The 20,919-nt window shown below is 36.9% G+C and overlaps 1 protein-coding gene and 1 long non-coding RNA gene across 2 annotated transcripts in view; one reads left to right on the plus strand and one right to left on the minus strand.

Annotated features, from left to right (window-relative positions):
- LOC142601647 (uncharacterized) overlaps positions 1–20,919 on the plus strand; it is a 195,592-nt gene that overhangs the window by 164,082 nt on the left and 10,591 nt on the right. The window lies entirely within an intron of this gene.
- The window catches only part of TRPC3 (transient receptor potential cation channel subfamily C member 3), a 44,830-nt gene continuing 24,091 nt past the window's right edge, over positions 181–20,919 (minus strand). The window contains exons 4-12 of the mRNA XM_075751051.1: positions 13,983–14,147; positions 11,407–11,623; positions 10,173–10,406; positions 8,614–8,878; positions 7,731–7,926; positions 5,728–5,937; positions 4,234–4,317; positions 3,134–3,209; positions 181–1,094 (exon numbers count right to left, since the gene is read on the minus strand). Of these exons, the coding sequence (XP_075607166.1) occupies positions 952–1,094; positions 3,134–3,209; positions 4,234–4,317; positions 5,728–5,937; positions 7,731–7,926; positions 8,614–8,878; positions 10,173–10,406; positions 11,407–11,623; positions 13,983–14,147 (1,590 nt within the window). The 3' untranslated portion in view covers positions 181–951. The remainder of the gene's footprint in view (positions 1,095–3,133; positions 3,210–4,233; positions 4,318–5,727; positions 5,938–7,730; positions 7,927–8,613; positions 8,879–10,172; positions 10,407–11,406; positions 11,624–13,982; positions 14,148–20,919) is intronic.

Here is a 20,919-nt window from a genome sequence, read left to right on the forward strand (position 1 = left end):
GGCGGTGCCTGGCTGCTCCCCCCGGCCCGGAAAGCGTCTCGGCGGGGGTACGGCACCGCTCCGCCTGAAAAGGGCGGCTGGCGTGGGCGTAGCTGGGCTCTCTGGTACCGGGTCCCACTGGGAAAGCCGGATTGTGGTGCCAAACTAGCGGGACGCCATGGAGTATCAGTAAAGTAGGAATATTTTATTTAACAATGAAGCATCGGAGGCATTATTTAGAACAGTGTAACAAAATACCAGCCCTGCACAGAGTCTGAACTTTAAAAAAATCATTTCTAGCACATAAAGAGTAGCTTTGGACTCAGTTCACGTTACCTTCCAAAGTTGGTTTTTAAAAAAAAGTTCTGGTCCTTCCTCTTGAAAGTAAAGATGCTGAATTAAGAAAGGGTAGTTGTGGGTATGTGTATATACATGTGTGTTAAACAGTGCTACTACAATTACATTCACACTTACCTGATTTTCATTAATTCCTTGTAATCGTACCATGAGTTCTCAGCTTATACACATTACTAGCATCACTAATAAAGAACAAAGATTTCAAGTAATCCTCCACAGATCTCTAAGTTGATTTATGGTATTATGAAAAATCCTATTCGTACCCAGCTGCTGCAAGGAACTGTATCTGTTTTGTTTTTTTCTTGCTAACTTAGTGCAAAGAATTCTCAAGATGTATTCATAAACCTGTTAAAATACCAGCAATTGATACCATTTACTTTTTTAGTGCATAAATGCAAAAAAATGATGATAGTTCTTGCTTTTAAGACAATTAAAATGGAGAGCAATCTTTTTGTGGTGAGTTAATAAAATTTCCTAAGACTAAATTCCAGAGAAGCTGTACATAAAGTTATTTAGTGCTAAAAATCTACAATACATTGTTCAAGTATAAGATACTGAAATATTATTGCCAATAAATAGTTGTGCTGTAGTCGAAGCCACGGTTCCTTTCTTGAATCATTCACATCTCAACATGTTAGGATTCAGTTTCTCACTGAGTTTATGTATTAAAATTGCTAACTCCTCTGTTGCTTGGGACTTATCCTCCAAAAGTTCGTAGCGAAGACTGGAGATATCCTGTTTGATTTCCTTTAATTCACCTGTATTAATCATTGAAAGAAATACTCGTTAGCAAAGTTTAACATTCATTCAATACTGTTAAGTCACATCAGTGTGTATTTCAATTATCTCAAAATGTTCATGAGAGCAGGTACAGGGGTAGAACAGGAGGCTTTACCTCTTCCTCATTCTCATGAAATGTGACTGTGTCTCCACCCCCAAAGAGTACCAAAGGTATTTTAATAATCCGTTGAACTCTAATGTTGTGTTCCATGTGTACACAGAACATCAAAGATTCAAAAAGCACTTTACATAGGTTAATGAATTAATCACGGCAACACTGCTGAGCAGCTGGTAAATATTAGTATCCCCCTTTTAGAGAGAAAAGGCAAAGAGATTTTTTTCTGAAGTGATGCACCAAGATCACACAGGAAAAGTGTGGCAGAGCTGGCAATCAAACTCACAGCTTCTGAGTCTCTCTCCTCTTCCTTACCAATATCCTTTGAATTAGAAAAAGTCAACCAATTTAAAATTATGTTACAATTTGACACAAGTATAAAAAACGCATTAAAAAACCCCCAATTGTCAAGGCCAGGCTCATAACAAGCAACAGCATGTTTTCCATTATAGGATATTCAGTTAAAGAGCAGAAGCTTTTTAAAATACTGAAATAGTATTCTTCCAGCAAGTGTGAAATATGTGAATTCTTGCACAGTAGCCACCGCAGGAAATTATTTGTTACATATGAAATAAAGCCTGCGAAAGAATACCTAAATTCTTTAGTGGTGCGAAACAGGGAAAAATCCCTGGACTTTTAAATAGCTTAAACCAGTTTAAAATAGCTGCAGAAGTTTTCTGCTTAGAATATGGGAGATTTCAACAATTGTATCTTCAAAGGCTGGATCTACACTTGAGGTACCAATGAGATGGGCATGACCTTTGCTATGCAGCTGAAGACTGAGGTTCAGGGGCTAGCTGATTTGCTTATCTAAACACATATATGCCAATACCAAACAGGCATCGGGGAACTGGAAAGACTTGCACGCTCCTGGTGCTGTTGGTGAGAGAATGGCATTTTCATCCATCACTAGGCAGATGATTTCGCCCATCACAGAGCAGGAACAGGAGGAAAGCAATGAGAATTCAGGAGGGGGGGCACACCAAGAGGAGGACACTTTTAGGAGCTTCTCTGCTTTTGTCACTCATGAGCTCAGCTCTGTACAGCCACAAAGGATGGGGAAGAGTCAGGAACAAAACCATTGCTGGGGTATTACATTTCCAAGAGCAGAGCCAGCCTGGAAGGGACATCAATCTATTGCCTGATTTTTTAGCTAGAGAGCAGAGTAAGTATGCCCCATGTTGCACACACCCCTGTCATTTTGTTTGGAGATCTGCCCAGAGCTCAAGACTTGCTTTTTTGGCCTGTAGGCCTGTGTTTCATTCCTAGAAGGCTGGAGGAAGTAGAACCGCATTCACCTTGGTCCCATCCCAACGGGGAGTCAGAACATGCACCTGGAACATGCACCTCTTGCTGCTGCCAGGGAAGTTCTGCATTGTCAACAGACACCAAGCTCAGATCCATCATTTCTCAAGAGATCTCCAATTGTACACTAAAATAGTGGCTACGGTTGTCATTTTTCCCACCATGCAGCTTTGTTTAACAATGTGCAACTTCACAGATGAATATTCCGTACAGCTTTATGAAGGAAGGTAAATACCAGTAGTTCATGGTGTAAAGTGGTAAATTGTGTGTTCAGCTGAATGAAACAGAGCAAAAGATGTCCTGCAGCTCTAACTAGGACTCTGGAAACGTGAACACAGTTAGTGGCTTCCTCACAAATTTCCTCTGTAACTGTGCATGATGTCTGTGCCCCTGGGGCCCGTAATATTTCTCAAGTCTACTTCTTCAGTCCTACTTGTCCATTTTTGTTCACAAGCATACTTCCACCACTATCTATCCAAGTTCAGTGTGTTCAAAGTAGAAATAAACCCTCTTTTTACCTGAAACCTGTAATACCAATTCCTAACATAAAGTGACAAAAATTGTCTCTGAATGTTGCAAATGCAGTCTCATTCTTACCTTCATTTACTTCATCATTTTCTTTGTCCACTTGTGCTTTCAGAACATAACGTTTTATCAGTCTTTTCATTATTTGCTGCCAGATTAAAACAGTTATACAATCAGGTGAGCGTATATAATTGAACACTATTCACTTTTCTTTCTTAAATGTCTCCCTCACATCTGTGTAAGTGAAAGAATGAACAGCCCCAGATCAAGCAGTTGCCTCTTACAGGCTTTTTTGGTGGCATGCTGAGATTCATCATTACAATAAAGCACCTTTCTCATCTAATTACCTCTTATTTACAGAGCATCATAACTCTTTGTAGGGAACAGGACAACAGGAAAATATGTCTGAATACCTAATTTAGCTTTAAGTAGCTTCAGAATAGGTCTATTCTTTGTTAAACTCAGTTCACATGTGAAAGGATGTCTAATAGTAAGATAAATATTTACCTTTTAAAAAGAAAGAAAAGTTGAGATTTTACAGTATGACAGTGCAATGTCAGCTGTAAAGGATTAATTAAGATTGTATCTGTGTTTTTATACCGTAACTGCCAGGGTTCCTTGTGTATACTATTATTCTTGTACTGTGTTACCACACCTAAACTAAAGTAACTCATCTAACAGAATTTGCACAGGTGAATTACACACCTTCAACATTTTTACTAAGGGAATAAAAGCTCCTATTAAATCTTTTCTTTCTGAGCTGGCAAGAAGACAGGAAGGTAATATCTGACAAACTCCTCTGACCAGAAAGGAGCATTCCCATCTGTAGGAATGTTGAATGTCACATCTCAAATCATGAGAAGAAAGGAAGGGAAAGTAATGTTAACCTAGTCACCTTAATGCTTTCACATCCCTTCCCCAGAAATCAGATTCAGAGGTTTGCTTCTCACTTTTTCCAAGGAAACTACAAGTTTTGTATGGGCTAGTTTTCTAAACGCTGCAAATAATGGGGCTTGAACAATAACTGTCCTTTTTCCAGTAGCATCCTGGAAATAGCATTCATCTCTACAGGTTTTCTTTATCTGGTGAAGGCAAAATGTACTTGAAAGACAAAATTCTAGTACCTTCACAGAGTTCTATTACTCAAAACAGTGACCACTGTATATACTTGCCTGATAGCGTGTTGGCTGATTGAGAATGCTGTTAAAACTGTGCGATTCAAAAACTCTGGAGTTCGACTGCGTGAAAAGGTTTAACTAGGAAGAAATAAGACAAAATTAAAGTATATTATGGAATTTGCAGTTAGAATTCAGCTCCATTTTTTTTTTCTTGGAGACATGTTGGGGATGTCTCCATAGTCACTATATCAGAATATTATTTCCAAAAAATTGAGATTGCCTTGACTTATTCATTGGATTTGGTGGATTGGGTTTGGTTTTTTTTTTTAACATTGATAATTTTAGCCATCCTGTTCACAGCACAGCTTCAAAACAAATGTGCTTGCACAACTGAGAAAATAATGAATTATGACTTGGAGGCATGGGTGAGTGGCCAGAGCAAGGAGAGACTCTCTAAACTGGCTTTAACCAAAAAAAAAAAAAAAAAGTATCTTAGGGTGTTGATGTGTTTAAAAAACAAAACAAAGAAACATCTTCTGTACAGTGACTGGAGAGAACTAATGAAGTTCAGGCACTCGGAGTACTAGAGAGCAAAAGATGAGCAGTTAGTACCACAAAATTGCTTCTAGATAAAGTGATTTAAATTGACATTTTTATAAATATGTATCCACTTCCACTGCCCACAGAAAACTGGAGAAAAATATTGAAAATATTTTCTTTACTGAAGATTCAGTACCAGCACCAGCTCAGAAGTCCTAGGCTCCAGAGAGAGCTTTCAGAAAAGATGACTTGACATTTCTGATAATTTACAGTAAACCAAATAAAAATTATTTTCAAGGTACTGCTTTCCATCTTTGTTAATACACAGGGCCTTGAGCCCAACTTAGAAAAAAAGCCACATCTATCCTCTTTAACCCATCTGTGCCCCACTTTGCCATCTGTAAAACAAGGGGAATACTTATCTATATATTGCGACACTGCATTCCATTAATATTTGTAAAGAACATTTAGATATCCAAACTTAGAATGTCATGAAAGTACTGAAGATTATTACTACCCATCCACCCTCCCCCGGCCCGTTTCCTGTTGTATTCTGAGACAAATAGCTTTTGACAGTAGGGAGTAAATAGCATACTGACCACACTTTATCTCTTTCCTGTCCTAGTGAAAGGAAAAATTATCTCTCCTTATTCCCTTTTTTTTTTTTTTTTACCCTGAACTAAAAATCTTTCTAATGGAGGCTGAAAGCATCTTTATTCAACATTTAGGTCATTCCTTGTGGGAATTATTTGCGTCTTTGCGTACTCAGTTATTTTTGTTTTAATTGCCTTTTTCCAGTCATTGGACCTTGCTGTCCTAAGAAAATTTATAGCTATTTTTTGGTTTTATGCAGCATGTTTAGTCAGTTTGAAATACAGATCTATGAATATAAATGCTTGACTAATTACTGTACTATCACCAGAAGCACAAATGACTTACTTAAAGAAAAACAGAATGCTGAAATGGACACACAATTCTTCACTGTAATGAAAAGATTTCAGTACCTACCCTAGATTTGGAATTGCCCATTCCCATTTCAATGTCCTTCTGTAGCCGTCTCCTCCTGCACTTAGAAAAGTTAATGATCCTCATGATGAAATAGAAAAAAGATTTGGGGCTTGGTACAAGACTGAACGGTGGAGGTAATGTTTTTCCATCATCAAAATATGATAACCAAAGTTTAGAACGAGCAAACTTCCACTCTACATCACTGTCATCCTGCGTTAAGATATAAAAACAGGAATGTGCTTTGCTTCTATGAAATGCAAAACTTCTTCCAAATGAAACTTCTTTTAAATATTGACCCTTTCTGGTTTTACATAAAATGTTATGTGCTTGCTAGTAAGACTCCCAGCAGTTCTGCAAAAATGCAACCACTTTATCAAGTCTATTTTAACTAAATTTCAGTTGTCTCTTTATGGCAACATCTCATTGACAATACTTAGTTAAAGCACGTGAACCATTTAAACAAGTGTTATTTCTGCACTGAGTGAAAGCCAACATATAAACTCCTTACTATTTAAAGTGGAACTTCTTTGGTTTTTTTAAAGTCTTGTTTTTCCCATTAAAGCAGTCACATGAATTTGGTACTCGCACAAGTGACAAAGTATTAGCTTCAAGGCAGACATGGTTTAAAATGGTAGTACTCACTGCTTTTTACATAGCCATGAAAAGTAACTCTGATTTATAATGGACTACAGAAAAAACAAACTTTGTGGTCATGAAGAAATTGTGTTAAAAACTGACAAACTGATTTTGTCTTAATACATTCTTACTGAAATATTCGAAGGCTGGACTTGGTTTACTCCAAAGGTGAAAAGTTTGTTTGTTATAACTAGTTTTCCCCTGTTGAATTCCCTGACACCTCCTGGAAGTCACTGAAAATACCAGAAATGACACTTTCGTTTATATACTATGTCTCAGATAATCTTTTCTTTCCTGTTAGTGTGGGTGTACACTTGCGTCTATGTGAATATAGTACTCTGAATAATATCAGAACTCACGGTCTGGCAAACTGGAGCTATAAATATACTTTTACTTTCATTTCAGCAACTTGGAATGTATTTTTAAAACCCAAGTATCTTCTCTACTTTAAATTTTCTGAATTTTTTATTGGAGTTGGATGCTAAATTCTCCAATTAATTGTCTTTAAAAATGAAGATACTTTGTCATCATAATGAAATTCAAATAAAATATACCTCTCTTACTAAGTGATGCAGCCAATAACTTTGTGTGAAATTCAAGCATTCATTCAACTGAGCCATTTGGCAGATTTGGAGAAACACTGCCACTGTGTTTTCAGGGCATATGGCAAAGCTCAGTAAACCTAGAATCAAGTTTTAATATTGTACCTAAGTAGAAAAAAACCCCACTTATTACAAATAACGTTTAAGCATTGCGAAGTGTGACTGAGTCACAACAATTTTGAAGATAAGCACCTGTCTCATACTCCACATACAGAGGCATATAAATGTAATAAAAAGTATGTCCACGTATCATGGCTGTGCATAAGTGTCTAACTCCTCCACATATAGCTAAAAAGTTTCAGGATTGGAAGTAAAAAACAGATTTCCATTAAAGAACACATCAAAATACATTTAATCTGTATCCTAATGATGTGCCAAAGATTGAAGTGCACTACATTAAGGAAACATCCTAAGGAAACTGGGAATGAACCACTCGTGTCTAAAATGTTACGCTCAGTAACTTTGTTTTCTACTTCACAGCAGTCTTCATTTGAGTATTACTTTAGATTTTAAGACTTCTGCATCTCCCTAGATACGTTTACATGGCACAAGATGAACTACATGTTCAGATCCTGTAAGGTTCTGCAGCTTGGCTGGGTTGTTAAAGTCAGACCTAGGAACATGGTATTGTTTGTGATCTCCTTTACTGCAGTAATCTCTTCACTATACTTTTGCATATCAAGATGTGCTCATGGAAATAATTCCTAATAATTTTGCCCTTTTTCAACATAAAAAAAAAAAGAACGGCTTGAGAACAGAGCCCACCTCAATTTCTTGATATGAACTGTTGATCATAGCAATCAGCATGTTGAGCAGAACTACCACCATCGTCACATTGTATATGCCATAAAGAACATAACCAATGTTCTCAATGAACTTATGATCGTATTTGAGGACAACAGAGGTTACTTCAGACAAGCCAAATATTGACCAAAATAAGGTCTTGAAACTTTCTTCTACTCTATAGGAGGGAAAAAAAAAAAAAAAGGAAGGCATTATTACTAACTACATTAATAAATATTTAAGTTGTGTCTACAGTAAGTGATAAACAATCTCACGTAATTTGTCTGTGAGTTTGTTTGTAGAGCACTGATCAAACAACAAACATGCAAGAAAATATTTTTCACAGTATGTTCAATTTCTCCACTGTGCTCCACCTATCCATCATAGATGATATAGTTGTACTAATATATACAAAACAACAGTCCAAGGATTAGAAAGGTATTATATTTCCAGGTTTTAAGATGAAGCATATTCTCATCTCATTATTTTCCAGTCTAACTCTGCAGGGGGCAGACCTTCCCTGTCCTAATAAAGCTAAAAATGGGGCTGAGGGGAAGGAAACCGCTGCACTCCTCACAAGAGCTTCTACAATTGGTTGTCCACAAGTCTGTGTGATTAAGATAATATAAAGGTAAAATCATTTTAGACTGCAATGAAAGCTTCCATTATACAAGTAGGAAAGAATTGGGGTTTTGTATTCAGCTGTCTCAGGTTCTGAGATACCCAATTTCTCACCGATTTCAACTGTCTTCAATGCTGCTTTAATGCTAGGAGACAGCTTACAGTATCTCACAGACTTTGTTACCTTAGTGAAAAACTAGAAGTTTCATACTGGCTTTATACTTAAACATAACTCTGTACTTACGTTGTAAAGGCTGGGTTTAGTTTGGCTCCAAGGTAGTAGGAATATAGTATGAACATTCCAATCATAAATGCAAGAAATACCATAATAAAAAGGACCATAAACTTGAAGATGTCCTTTACAGTCCTTCCAAGTGAAATCTGCAAGGGCCCAAAACTCTCATTTGCAGGCAGGATATATGCAATCCGAGAAAAGCTAAGAACGACAGCAATTGCATAAAGGCCTTCAGATATTATCTGAGGATCAGATGGGAGCCATTTATCTCTAGCTGGAAGATATGAAATATAAGGGTAAATATAACGAGTTACTCATTTATCACAATGTTTAAAAATAAATCTTGGTAGTATTTTCCATGAACATGTCTGAATTTAGTTGTGACAAATATTTGGAGAGTCTAGTAGTTGCTACTCTATTCCTATTTCCTTTAACTCACAAATGACGAATATAAGTAACATTACTTGTTGCTGGAAGAAAAACTATACTTGAAGACACATGACATTTTTCTTCTACAGTTTGCATTTTAACTTGAACTACCTAACAATAAATAATTCCTTATTGCTTTTCTTAACATGACTGTATTATTAACTATCTATGCTAAAGCCAGAAATTTGTTCATATTTTGAAGTTAATCACACCAAGCTTCTGCCACTGTTGCAAGTTCAGAATATAACCTAGTTCCTGTTGAAATCATGAAGATTTTTACCATTTACATCTATGGAAGAAAGATTGTGGGTTTTTACACACAACGTGCACAGAAACAATTTGAGTTTATATATAATTCATAAATTGTTTATTATGTGAATTAATACACCATCTTAGCCAAACATCACTGAATTAAAATGTGTTTGATATCAAAATACCATGTTTCTAAATGTGTACTTACATATGTAAAGATTCACATTATTATATAGCAATTAACATAAATAACAAAACCAAGCCTGCTGTTATAACACACTGAAGTTCATAAAGTCTATGCTAAAACACACCATCAGCAAATATAGCCTTTGCTGGTGTTGCAAACAGAGATTCATCATATCTTTAACTACAATTTCTGCACTGCAGTAACTGTTTTGTACTTTTATTCTATCTGAGCAGATCTTTACTGGGCCAGCATCCTTCCTTTCTCATGAAATGTCGACAGATCTTTATGAATATGAATGACTGTATCCAACAACTGAACCAACCAAAAAGTCACATCAAAAATTTTTTCTGTTGTGCATTAAGTCAAGAATAAAATGTAGCTTGCAAATATTTAAAATCAAGAGGGTCAAATTTAGCTGTAGGATAAACAGTTACAACAGATTTATGGACAGCTACATTTGAACTGATTTTGTTCTTATGCCTATTGCTTGGTTTTAATATATTGGCAAACTTATTTGTCAAGTTAGTGTCATGGTAACTATTTTTGAAATAGCATAGAAACAAAAATACTGAGACAGAAATGGTTAGACAATGCTATGAACACAAACACGTGCAAATATTCATTTTAAGGCTTTGAAATGTTAGTGCCTCCTACCAGATTTTCTATATTCAGATCTGTGTCACAGAAAAGTTAAACTCACCATAAGTAAAATATTCTATTTCTGGAGGAAGTGTGACCTCAGAGAGGTCATTCTCCTCAATATAGTTGTCCACATACTGTTGTGCTTTTGTGGCCTGCAGGAATGCCAGAAGCCTTGCTGTGAAAGCGGCAATAAAAATGGACAGCATCCCAAAATCCAAAACATTCCATAACTGCAAAATATATTCCCTGGGTCCTTCCAACCACAGCTCTTTGCATTCTGACCACATCATACCTGCAACAAGAAATGAAAACAACTTCTTGTTTCCCTCGCTGGGTAATTCAGAGGGGTTACTGCTGCCATCCCAACCTTATGCACAGCAGCCACGCGGTGGATTGGCTTGAGGCTGGTTCTCTCCGAGTGCCCAAGAAATTCCTCACAGTGATCGAGTCGTAGAGACCACCAAAATCTCAGTCCTTGCCTTCTGTCAAATAAAGAGGCTGCTCCCCACAAGTATATGCTGGGACTACCAAAAGGCAGCATGCAAGGGCTATGCATCTTTCTACCCTAACATAATTTAAGATAAAGCAGTGCTTAAATCAGGAGATACAGGGGATTCGAAAGGCAGAGCGAGGCACCTTCACGTAGCAGCCGCAGAACACTTCTTTCTCCTCCACAGCCTGCAAAAGCTATCATGTGGCTGACATTTTGCTACGTAAAGCACCTGACTCTGACAAAATGCTAGAAGAAAGCATTTTCTGCCATACCGAGTTTCAAACAGACTGACAGCTGATCAGGTTTTGTGAAAGAACCTGAGTCATGAGAACTGACTCATTAGCCCCTTGACACTGGTAGAAGCTGTGATTTCCCCAAATGCTACCTAAGCAGCAATGCCACATAAGCACTGATGTGCAAGCACATTAACACCGAGCAGTAGCAACTCCTGACCTTCTGGCACATACAGAGTGTAGGCTTCCTGATACTATTTAAGAAAACCACTTCAGTAAAGTATAATTTCTGTGGCATTCTCTTCAGCAAACCTGTGCTCCTGTTACAAATGCCAGAATTACCGGCGTGGCAAATCAGCAAACAAAATTTTTTGCAAGAGAGGGCAGCACAGAGATGCTCTGGTGCTCTCACCAGTTCTAATGTTATCTGTTATCTGCCCTAAGGTTTTTTTCTAACTGCGCAGCAGCTGTAGCTAAGGTTTGAGATCTACACTCCCCTCCTTTCTTTTAGAAATTATATCTGCAGGAGAACAGTTGACATAAAGATGAAGGGGCAATATACCTACCAAGTACCCATACCATGATCAGCATTTCTGTCCAGGTGAACTGGGTGGTCTTCACCCTAAAGATCTGCTTAGGGTAATCGGTAACGGTGACATTCGGTAGCGTTGTTATACCTTCAAATCTATCTGAAGCATTGAACACCAGCAAGCCTAGGAAAATAATGAAGGACGCTGCATGTGCCACAAATTTCATAAATGGGCTTCGAAGGATTCTTCCAAGCTGCAAAGGCAGAATGAAAGCAGTCACTCAGTTTTCTCAAAGAAATAAACTCTTTTATCAGGCATTCCAGAACCATAAATGGGCACTCAGAGCTCAGGACAGTCTGAAACCTCACTTTTAAAGGATACTCTTCCAAGTGCAGTGAATTGCGATGCTTTACCATTTCAGACAAAAGTCTCGCAAAGGCAGCCTCATGGAGTATGTTGTCCTGTTAGTAAGTGTTCAGCTTATTCCATAAACTCTAGATGGCAATGTTTGAGGGGAAACACTCCAAGGAATTACAAACATACAATGGCAATGACCAGGAAGAGTTTGATCCAATGCCCACAAATACCAATGGGGGGTGGCAGCCAGCCCATGGAAAATAAATAAATGAAATCTCCAAGTAGCAAAATGCTTTCCCTACCAAGAAAAGCCTACTATTAGCTTGTCTATGACTACAGCTCTAGGAAAAAATTACAGACTTATCTTCTCATCTCTTGCTACCATATTCCATCCAGAGAATCTATGTTCAGAGCACTAAGTGCCAAATAAATAACCTGTGTCTAGTAAAAATAATGACTGTTCCATCACAATGGACTAAGGATAAGATCAGAAATATTACTATTTTCCAATTAATTCAGCTGATTTCATTCACATCTGCACCTGGTAGAAGGACAAAACAGCCACAACAGAGGCTTGTCCCATCTCTACACAAGGTGTGACAAGGTAGATGCTAGACAGACTTCTTCATCTTAGCTGGTGCATACCTCAAGGCCAAATCTCTCCTGTCTCCTTCAGTACAACAGAACTATATACTGCTTTGCACATAATGTCCAACTTTTATTAATGTTAATATACAATCCTAATGGGATAAACTATCACTTACATCATCAATATTCTACACTATTCCAAAATCTCCTGTGAAGAGCTGCAGTATCATATAGGAAGAGAAAACCAAGCAGAGGGGGAACTGGAAGTAGCTTATTTCAAGGCATGGTTTTCCTGAAACTGGGGTCAGCTACTACGAACTAAGTAGACACACTAAATAGCATTTACTACCTGTGCAAACAATCTCAGGTTCCCTTCCTGCTCCTGACCTTTAGAAAGCATTTTGAAATTACAATATCAAACAACTGATCTGAATGTACAGTACTTTTATTTGACATGAGCACTAGGAAAAATGTCAGGTGATTCTGGTACTGGGAATTAAAGCTGAAGGACAAATGCCACTTTTCCGTATTAGACACCAGCTAAAAATATATTAATATGTTTCTATGATATGGAGCTGTGAGTGAGGAATATCTTTGCTACAGATATTCATGGAAAGTGACATTTCAGAGAATGATGACAGCAACAATTACACTGTTTTCATAAAGGTTTATCTTTAAAGTAAATAAATATTTAACCCAGAGAAAACATCAGGTTCCCTTGAAATATGCAGGAAATGAGCAAAATTTTATCCTTTCTGAAGTGAACTACAAGAGCAAAATGTAAGTGAAACTCACATTTCTTTGCTGTATACTTGTTAAGGAAATAAAATTGAAAGACCACATTCAGGACAGAAGCACATTTAATTAAAATTTTAAATAAGTTACTATAACAGAGAAATCTTCCTTCTGATTTACCAAACATCTATCAATATGCTTGATTTGTTCACATGTTCCAGGACTATAAGGATTTCAAAGAAACTGCTGTTATTTTCACTGTGAGATCATCAGGAAAGCTGGAAGCACCCATATATTTTCACGTTATTTTAAAGAGGTAAGACTTTAGACTTGCACTCTTTTACAAATATACCCCACCACGTGGTTGGAATACTGCGTTTAATTCAATTTCTGCTCTATGGTTCACCTGGTAAACAGACCTCCTAGGGCAGGAATAACAAATATTTCACTTAAGATTTCTCAAGTTCTGCATCAGTGAAGTAAACAGATGTTCTGCTAATGGTTTATATGGGAACAGCATCAGATCTTAAGATGCCATCAGAGGAGACCTAGTAAGAATTTGAGTGGTGACTTTCAAAAAAAAAAAAATCCATGTTACTAATACAAATACAATTGCATAGCAGAGATTGAGGTGAGCACAATCCACAGAAATTTAAAAAAGAAAAAAGCTCTCAGACAAAGGTGGTGTTGTTTTCTTTCTTTAAACTTAACAACTGTTTATTTTCACACTTCAGCACTGTGGTCTCCTCTTTACAGTACAAATAAAACAAATAGCATCTTTTGGCTCAAGACTAGAGATTACTAAAAATATTGTTAATTAGTTAAAATTTGGAAGCAGCAGAATTAGGGGTACAATATTGCATTTTGAGTGCCATAAATTGAAAAACAGCTCCCAGAATAGTACAAGATACATAATTTATAAAATTCAGTACCCTGCTACATGGTGCAATCCAATAACCAATGGCTAGAAATGGAAGGCCCAATGCCACAACCAGCACAACCAGACACTTGATAGCTATGGTCTGCTCCCGTAATCCTGAGAGATTTTCATACCAGATAGTCAGTAGCTGTTGCTGACAGTTTGGATGGGCCACAAACTGTAAAGAAAAAGAAAGAAAACCAAGATATATTATCATTTATAAGAAGGTTTATGTAACTGCTATATACAAGATAATGATCGCCTTAAATATTTGGTGTTAATTTAGACCTTAACAACTGTGGTTTTACTCCTTTCTTCAAAATAAAGGTTAATAAATAAAGAAAAAACTACTGGGCTAATTTAAAGCAGCACTTTGGGGACACGGTTGCACGTGTGGATAACACTCGCTGATAGAAACCTTTATTAAAAGAACATTAAAAGAACAGCTTCGCATACCCAACTGGATCCTGTCAGAGTTGAACCTCAGTCCTAACTGCCAACAATTTCTCAGCAAATCAAGCTGATCCAAGGTACACGCAGAATTTCTGTGGAGACTGAAAATTCTGGTTTGACTATAATCCACCATTAGCTTCTCCCCTTCCTGCACATGATCTTCACAGACCTCCTCAATCATCAGTGCCATTTGATTTGGTTCTTTGACAAAGGCTCCATGTACCTCCTTACCCATCTATACATTTTCAGTCTAAAACTTACTGAGGCAAGAAATGAAGCGAAGCACAGAATTGTAAACCTCACCAGAACACACAAAGATGAATAATCAAAGGGTTTGTTTTCTCTTACTACCATCAATGGTGCTAGCTATCACCTCTACTTAGATGTATTTGGGGTTTGAAAAATAATCAGAAGCCACTTACTAGAAATACATTTTTATGTTTTGTGGAAAATAAAATTTAGCATTCAGTAATACAAGGAAATTGCATTTTGTGAACCAGATGAAAAGATGATCTTATGGTTTGGATGATGCCCTAAGGACTCAAAATACAATAGACTATTTTGCTCTACAGTTTTGTATTTTCTCTAAGTTCATGCTTTTTAACACTATCTCAACTGAAAAATATTAAATCCTCAGATTTGACACTTTTAAAAAATAACTTGTCCTTTTTCCCTATTTTAAGTTTTTAAAGGACCCTGAATGTTCAGATTGTTAGCACTATATAGTCTTATACTATTCTTTGTGTTTTAATGAGTTGTTAACAGCTTAACAACACACTGCAGAAGGCTCAAATAAGATCTGAGGTGTATACTTTAACTAAAAATCTAAACATTTCAATGATTTCTGAGCAAGATAATTTTATTTTTAATGAATTCTTTTATGAAATGTTCCTTTTGTCTTTACTGGTTAGTTTACATTATTATTTATCAATATTAAGTATTTGTTTATTTATTTCTATACCAGAAGGACTAAAAGATATCAAACATAATAAAGGAAACCACGAGAGTAGATGTGTACAAATATCTGACTAAATATAGTCTCTGACAAAATGACCAAAAGTTGACTTAGGCATTTAAACAAGAATGTCCTGATTGTCAATAGTCTAAGCATACACAGCTACCACTGAATTTCAATTCACTGAATGTCAGGCCCTTTTTGGAACATTCAATCCTACACCCAAATTTTGGCACTTAGTTTTCTTGTACCCAGACATGGACGAATTTTGAATACACTTACTCTCTTTTGACCTAACTCTGATGCCTGCTGAAGTCAATGGTAAAATTTCAGCTCACCTTAACTAAGCAGAGCCAAGACATCATCAAGGACTTTTGTAACAAACTGCTTTAAAATAGGGGAGGGGGACGCCAGACAAACATCAAGACAAAGAAATAGGGCATCAAGTGAATTTGACAGGATCTAGTCATGAAGAGACAATCAGACAAGTGGAAAAATAGGCTTAGAATTAATGCTCAACTTCTCCTCAAACAGTTATTAGAACACAGACTTGCTCTCCTGAGCCTTTTCTCTAAGTTTCATTAGCCCCCAACTTCTACAAATTCTTCCTTAAGCGTCCCAAAATTGAAAGAGAGCAGAGATTGAAATGTTAAGATACTAAACCGGCACACATTAAGGATCTAGTACCCACTAAAAAAAACCCTCCAAAACAACCAAACAGCTAACTTCCATCCTTCTTCTATGCAGCACATGCATGCAAATGTTATTTTTCTAGCTTCCGTAAGATTTCAGTACGTTCACAGGGAAAGGAAATGAGTCCCAAATTAATTACGGAATGATGAAACAAGCTGCTGCCAACAACTACATTTGTTTAGATATGCTTTAAGTTTTATTTTACTAAAATTGCTTTTGATGATTGAATTTGTTAAAGGGTAAGCATGTATTGCTCTATTTCTAAAGGATTTCTTTAAGATGAAGCAATGTGGACACGAGGAAACTGTGCAGCCACTCCATCAGGATCATATCATGGAACCAGGAGCACGTAGCCCATGTTGGGTGCTGCTACTGGAGAAACTTAAGGGGTGGGAGGGAAGAAGAATTCTGTAGCTCCCTATTTTCTTTTCCCATTATATTTACATTTCTGGAGAAGTCCATTTCTAAAGTGTTATCATACTCATCAATAGTGCTATTACTATTACACCATGTCCTGTGAGACTGCCACATCATAAGAGCATATAGGACATCAGTTAAGCACAAGAGTAAATGGCCTAGTTATCACAGCAATTTGAAGAAATCTGGTAATATACTTGTCACATTGGCTGGCAATAACTAGTAAATCCTAGTAAATTGCCTTCTTGAACTTTAAAAAGGGGAAGCAATCTTCATATTTTAATCTACTTTGCTCTAAAATGAAAGTCCCGAAGTATTTTTGTGTGTGATTCATTAACCAGTTGGATTACGTGTTAATGCAGTTTGTACCTATAGTGGAATGGCCAACAGAAACAAATAGATTAAAAGATTAATCTAGATTAATTAAATTAATTAATTAAAATATATTTTAAAAGTCTTTTAAGAAATTAATGTCAACTTGAACTATGTTTGTATTCTTTTTATTAGACTGTCACCTTTGAAGCTTACACACTATAAAAACTGCCAGCCTGGCACATTTGAAAGAACAGGGGAAAAAAAAAAAAAGGCACTGGTTTTTGTGGTGGTGTACATTCTGCCATATGCCATCAGTCTTTTATTTTGCCAAGATAAATTTCATTCTCACCTCAGGACATCAAGGGACAAATCCCAAAGCAGATTAACTGTGGCCAAAGACAGGAAAGTAAATTATTTCAAATTACAAAGACATTTTTAAAAAGCAGGCTTAAAACTGTAGGGAAGAGGGGAGAGAAGAAGCAGCCACATTACCAAAGGGAACAGGGAGAAACAGCAAAGAGGCTTTAAGGGAGCTTGTCTAGGGCTACGAAACAGCCCATCTGTTTGCATCTCATCCAGAGCTGTGTGCTGGTTTATTCCTCCTGGTCTATCAGCATTTTGATCTGACACTAAGAGGAGATCTGCCTGTGCTATAATTTTCCCCAGAAAAGGGAGGAGTTAGTGAATAAGATGCCAATGGTTATGGCAAGTTCTTCTCTGGCAGTAAGTCTAAGGGCTCTCGAGAAGATCTTAGCAACTTATTTAACTGCTGGCAACTGCACAATATGCACCACTTCCAAGTCCTCAGAGCAACTCATGTCACTTCTCCCATCCATAAAAGTTCTGAAATTCATCCTTCTCTCCAGCTCTGCTGAAATATTTGAATTTATGGTTTTGTTGGGTTTGTTTTCAGCAACTGCGACCTCTTCTATGTTTTTCCCTCCCTGTTTATTTGTTTCCCCCCCCAGCTTCATCTCCTCTGAGGACAGTAGATTCACATCATATTTCATCTACCAATCACATCATCTTACAACCTTGTTCTTTCCGCATTTCTCCTCTCCTACTTTCCATGCAGTTTCTTACATTTCATTACATGTTGATCTTATTATCACATTTATCTAATATTTTAGGATCCATTCCAAACCTCAGTGAACAACAATGATGCATGAGGACAGTATCTGGTCACAAAAAAAAAAAAAAATAAAAAAAAAATCCCAATTTTAATTTAGCTACTTTTCCAGGCATAATTGACTATAACACTTCAAATGCATTCAGTTTCATGACCATGAACCAACTCATCAGTATGTAAATATTTTTCTGTATGACTAAGAGTGGTTATAATGTTATTTATTCCTAACATCCTAATGACTGCATTTAGACATAGCAGGAACAGATACTGGCACACTCTGATACACAAACACACAACATACAAAGAGAATTTTGAATCTTATTTCTTATCTATCAATTCAAAATGTCAGTGTTTGAAAATTAAATCCTGTGGTTTTACTCAAATTCTTACTAATTTCACTTGAAAATTCCACTCTGACTTTTTTCTCAGCAAGAACTGCAGAACTTGGCCCAGTGTCAGCAACTTCGCTGAAATTTTGTTGGCAATCTAAAGACAGACAGAGTTAAGACACAATACTACAAGCACTGTTGCAGCAGCAATTCACCATACAGAGCAAGACTACTTGTTCTAACTAGTTTTCCTTAGTTCTTTTAAGTCCCTTAGTCCTACACGAATGGTGCTGCAGTTTCAGTCTGAACCTTAGCTTCAAAATCACATTCTGTTTACAAGATGGGCTACACTTTATTGCCTAGGGTATTAAGTATAAGAGTTTCACTACTAATGGAGTTAAAAACTCAATTTCCCTAGCAGTGAACTTGCGAGCACATTTGCTCACTTGTCACATGCTTTTTTCCTGTCTCTTTTCCTTCTGAAAAGGGCATATGGCTCATTAACCATTTCATGGACCTGCACTTCTGTTCGGCTGTACTATCTGTCTTCCAACAGTGAACTGACCTTAATGTAGTTGACCCAGAAGCGCAGCTAGAAATACTGAAAGCTAAGAAACATAAGCCATATCCTTGTCCTCTTCCTACAGTTACGGTGCTGAAAGCAGCCCGCGTGGAGTTCCCACCTCTGAACCTGTTCTACAGTCAGAATATCACTGTAATCTGCCACAGTTGTAGGAGAGGCAATACCAGCATCAAAGGACCACCACGGCAGAGACATTTCCTGGCTCAAGCCTTGTCATGCCCTCTGTAATGGCCATTTACATGGAACAGCACATGTATGAATATGGTAACAACTCTGCACCATCTATATAGTTCCTTCCACCAAGATCATTAGTCTGGTAGGTTCTGAACTGTATTTGTCATGAATTGGGGTTGATCTACAAATAATTACTCTCTTGCAAGAGAGGAGAACAAGTTTGCTACATGGAATTGTCTTTTTTGCACTGTGTAGATTTTTGTTATTCTTAACAGACCTGTGTGGCCCTTTGCTCAGCAATGAATTTCATCAGTGGCAATGACCTCTTAGAAGAAAACCAGTCTAGAGCAAGAAAGCTGACACAAGTCTCAGCAAAGGTTTGGTAACATTAATATGCAACAGCATAAAGAATTCATATGTTACTTAGGTATGATAACATGCTTGTGCACTTTGATTCTTTCCTTGTTCCATTCTTTTTAATTAATTTAACAATTGTATATATTTACCTTGAATTTTGGTAATTAATATACACTTATCTGCTGTAGGTCAATTCTATATTGGAAACAATGATTTGCTGTTTGGGAGCTACATTTTTGTTAACCTTATTTTGGGGACATAATAAACACCATTTCCCAGGTGTTCTGGCAGGTTGCTTACAAATCATTTTATACAGCAGATTGGCTCAACAGGTGGCCACAGAATACAGTGTTATTTGTTCTGAAAGACACAAGACTTCTTGCAGAGATGATGAAACTATAATGGCTATTAAGAATGGAAATTATGCTGACCATGTAATATAAATAGGTAGCTGTAAATAATGCATAGGCATTGCCGTATTTCTTGAGTCCTCTCACAGCAGGACACAGTATTAACTATTTTCTGTGCTAGGGTACTGGGATCTTGAAAAGAACAACATAGCTCTATATTGAAAACTGCTATGATAAGTGGATATGGATTATGGCAAAGGTGTGATACACAGCTCCATTTTTCAACATGTAACATTCATTCACAGAATAACTACTTATTAAAAATTACTTTGAGAGGGGCGTCAACTGAAAATACATTGCATTTTACAAAACACTGATATATACAGGTGCTAAGATAAAGAACTGAAATGAACTGATCAACTAGCCACAAATATATTCCATACATTTTCAGGCCTGAATTTTAAAATATTTGTAAAGGAACACGCACAGTAAATCAGGTAGAATTTCTCACTACAACCCACACAGTTGCAGATGAGCTGTTTGATTTATTGTCATATTTTAAAATAAATTTTAAAAATATATACTTACTGACAACTTAGATATTCTCTTTTCCTTTTTCAAAGTAGTAAAAGGAAGATCTTTATTTAAAAAAAAAAAAAAAACAAACCAAAAAAACCCCGAACAACAAACACCCAAAAACCCCCTATGTGTTGATAGAAATACTAGCAGAAAGCTGCAAGACCTCCTAGAACTTACTTGCCCGAATAAGTTACTTAAGGCAGAAAGCAAGGGTAGTAAAAAGAAATAATGAACAAACCAGTTATTTTCATTGGTTGAAACCAACACTTTCAGAAGGATAGTCCTCTCTTTGGATTAGATATTATCACGCAGCCCAGCAGGAAGACACATCCTTACATTCACTGAGTGAAAATCTGGCTCCACTGAAATCTCTTCTTTTGGCTTAATCAGGAGAAAGATCTGACCAACTGTGTACAACCTCACTAGCACAGTTGATTTATGTCATTAAAATCTCCTGCCAATTCTTTGCTGTGGAAAGGAGATAAAACTAAACTCCTCCACTGCAGTCTCCTTCTGCCAGCTTCTGCCTTGTGAGAAACCTGATTACACACACTACATCTCAGTAATGCATCTGACCACCGGTTCATAACACCTGTGGAATAATGAGATGCCATTG

The sequence above is a fragment of the Balearica regulorum genome, chromosome 4 (assembly GCF_011004875.1).
Source record: "Balearica regulorum gibbericeps isolate bBalReg1 chromosome 4, bBalReg1.pri, whole genome shotgun sequence".
Taxonomy (NCBI): Eukaryota; Metazoa; Chordata; class Aves; order Gruiformes; family Gruidae; genus Balearica; species Balearica regulorum.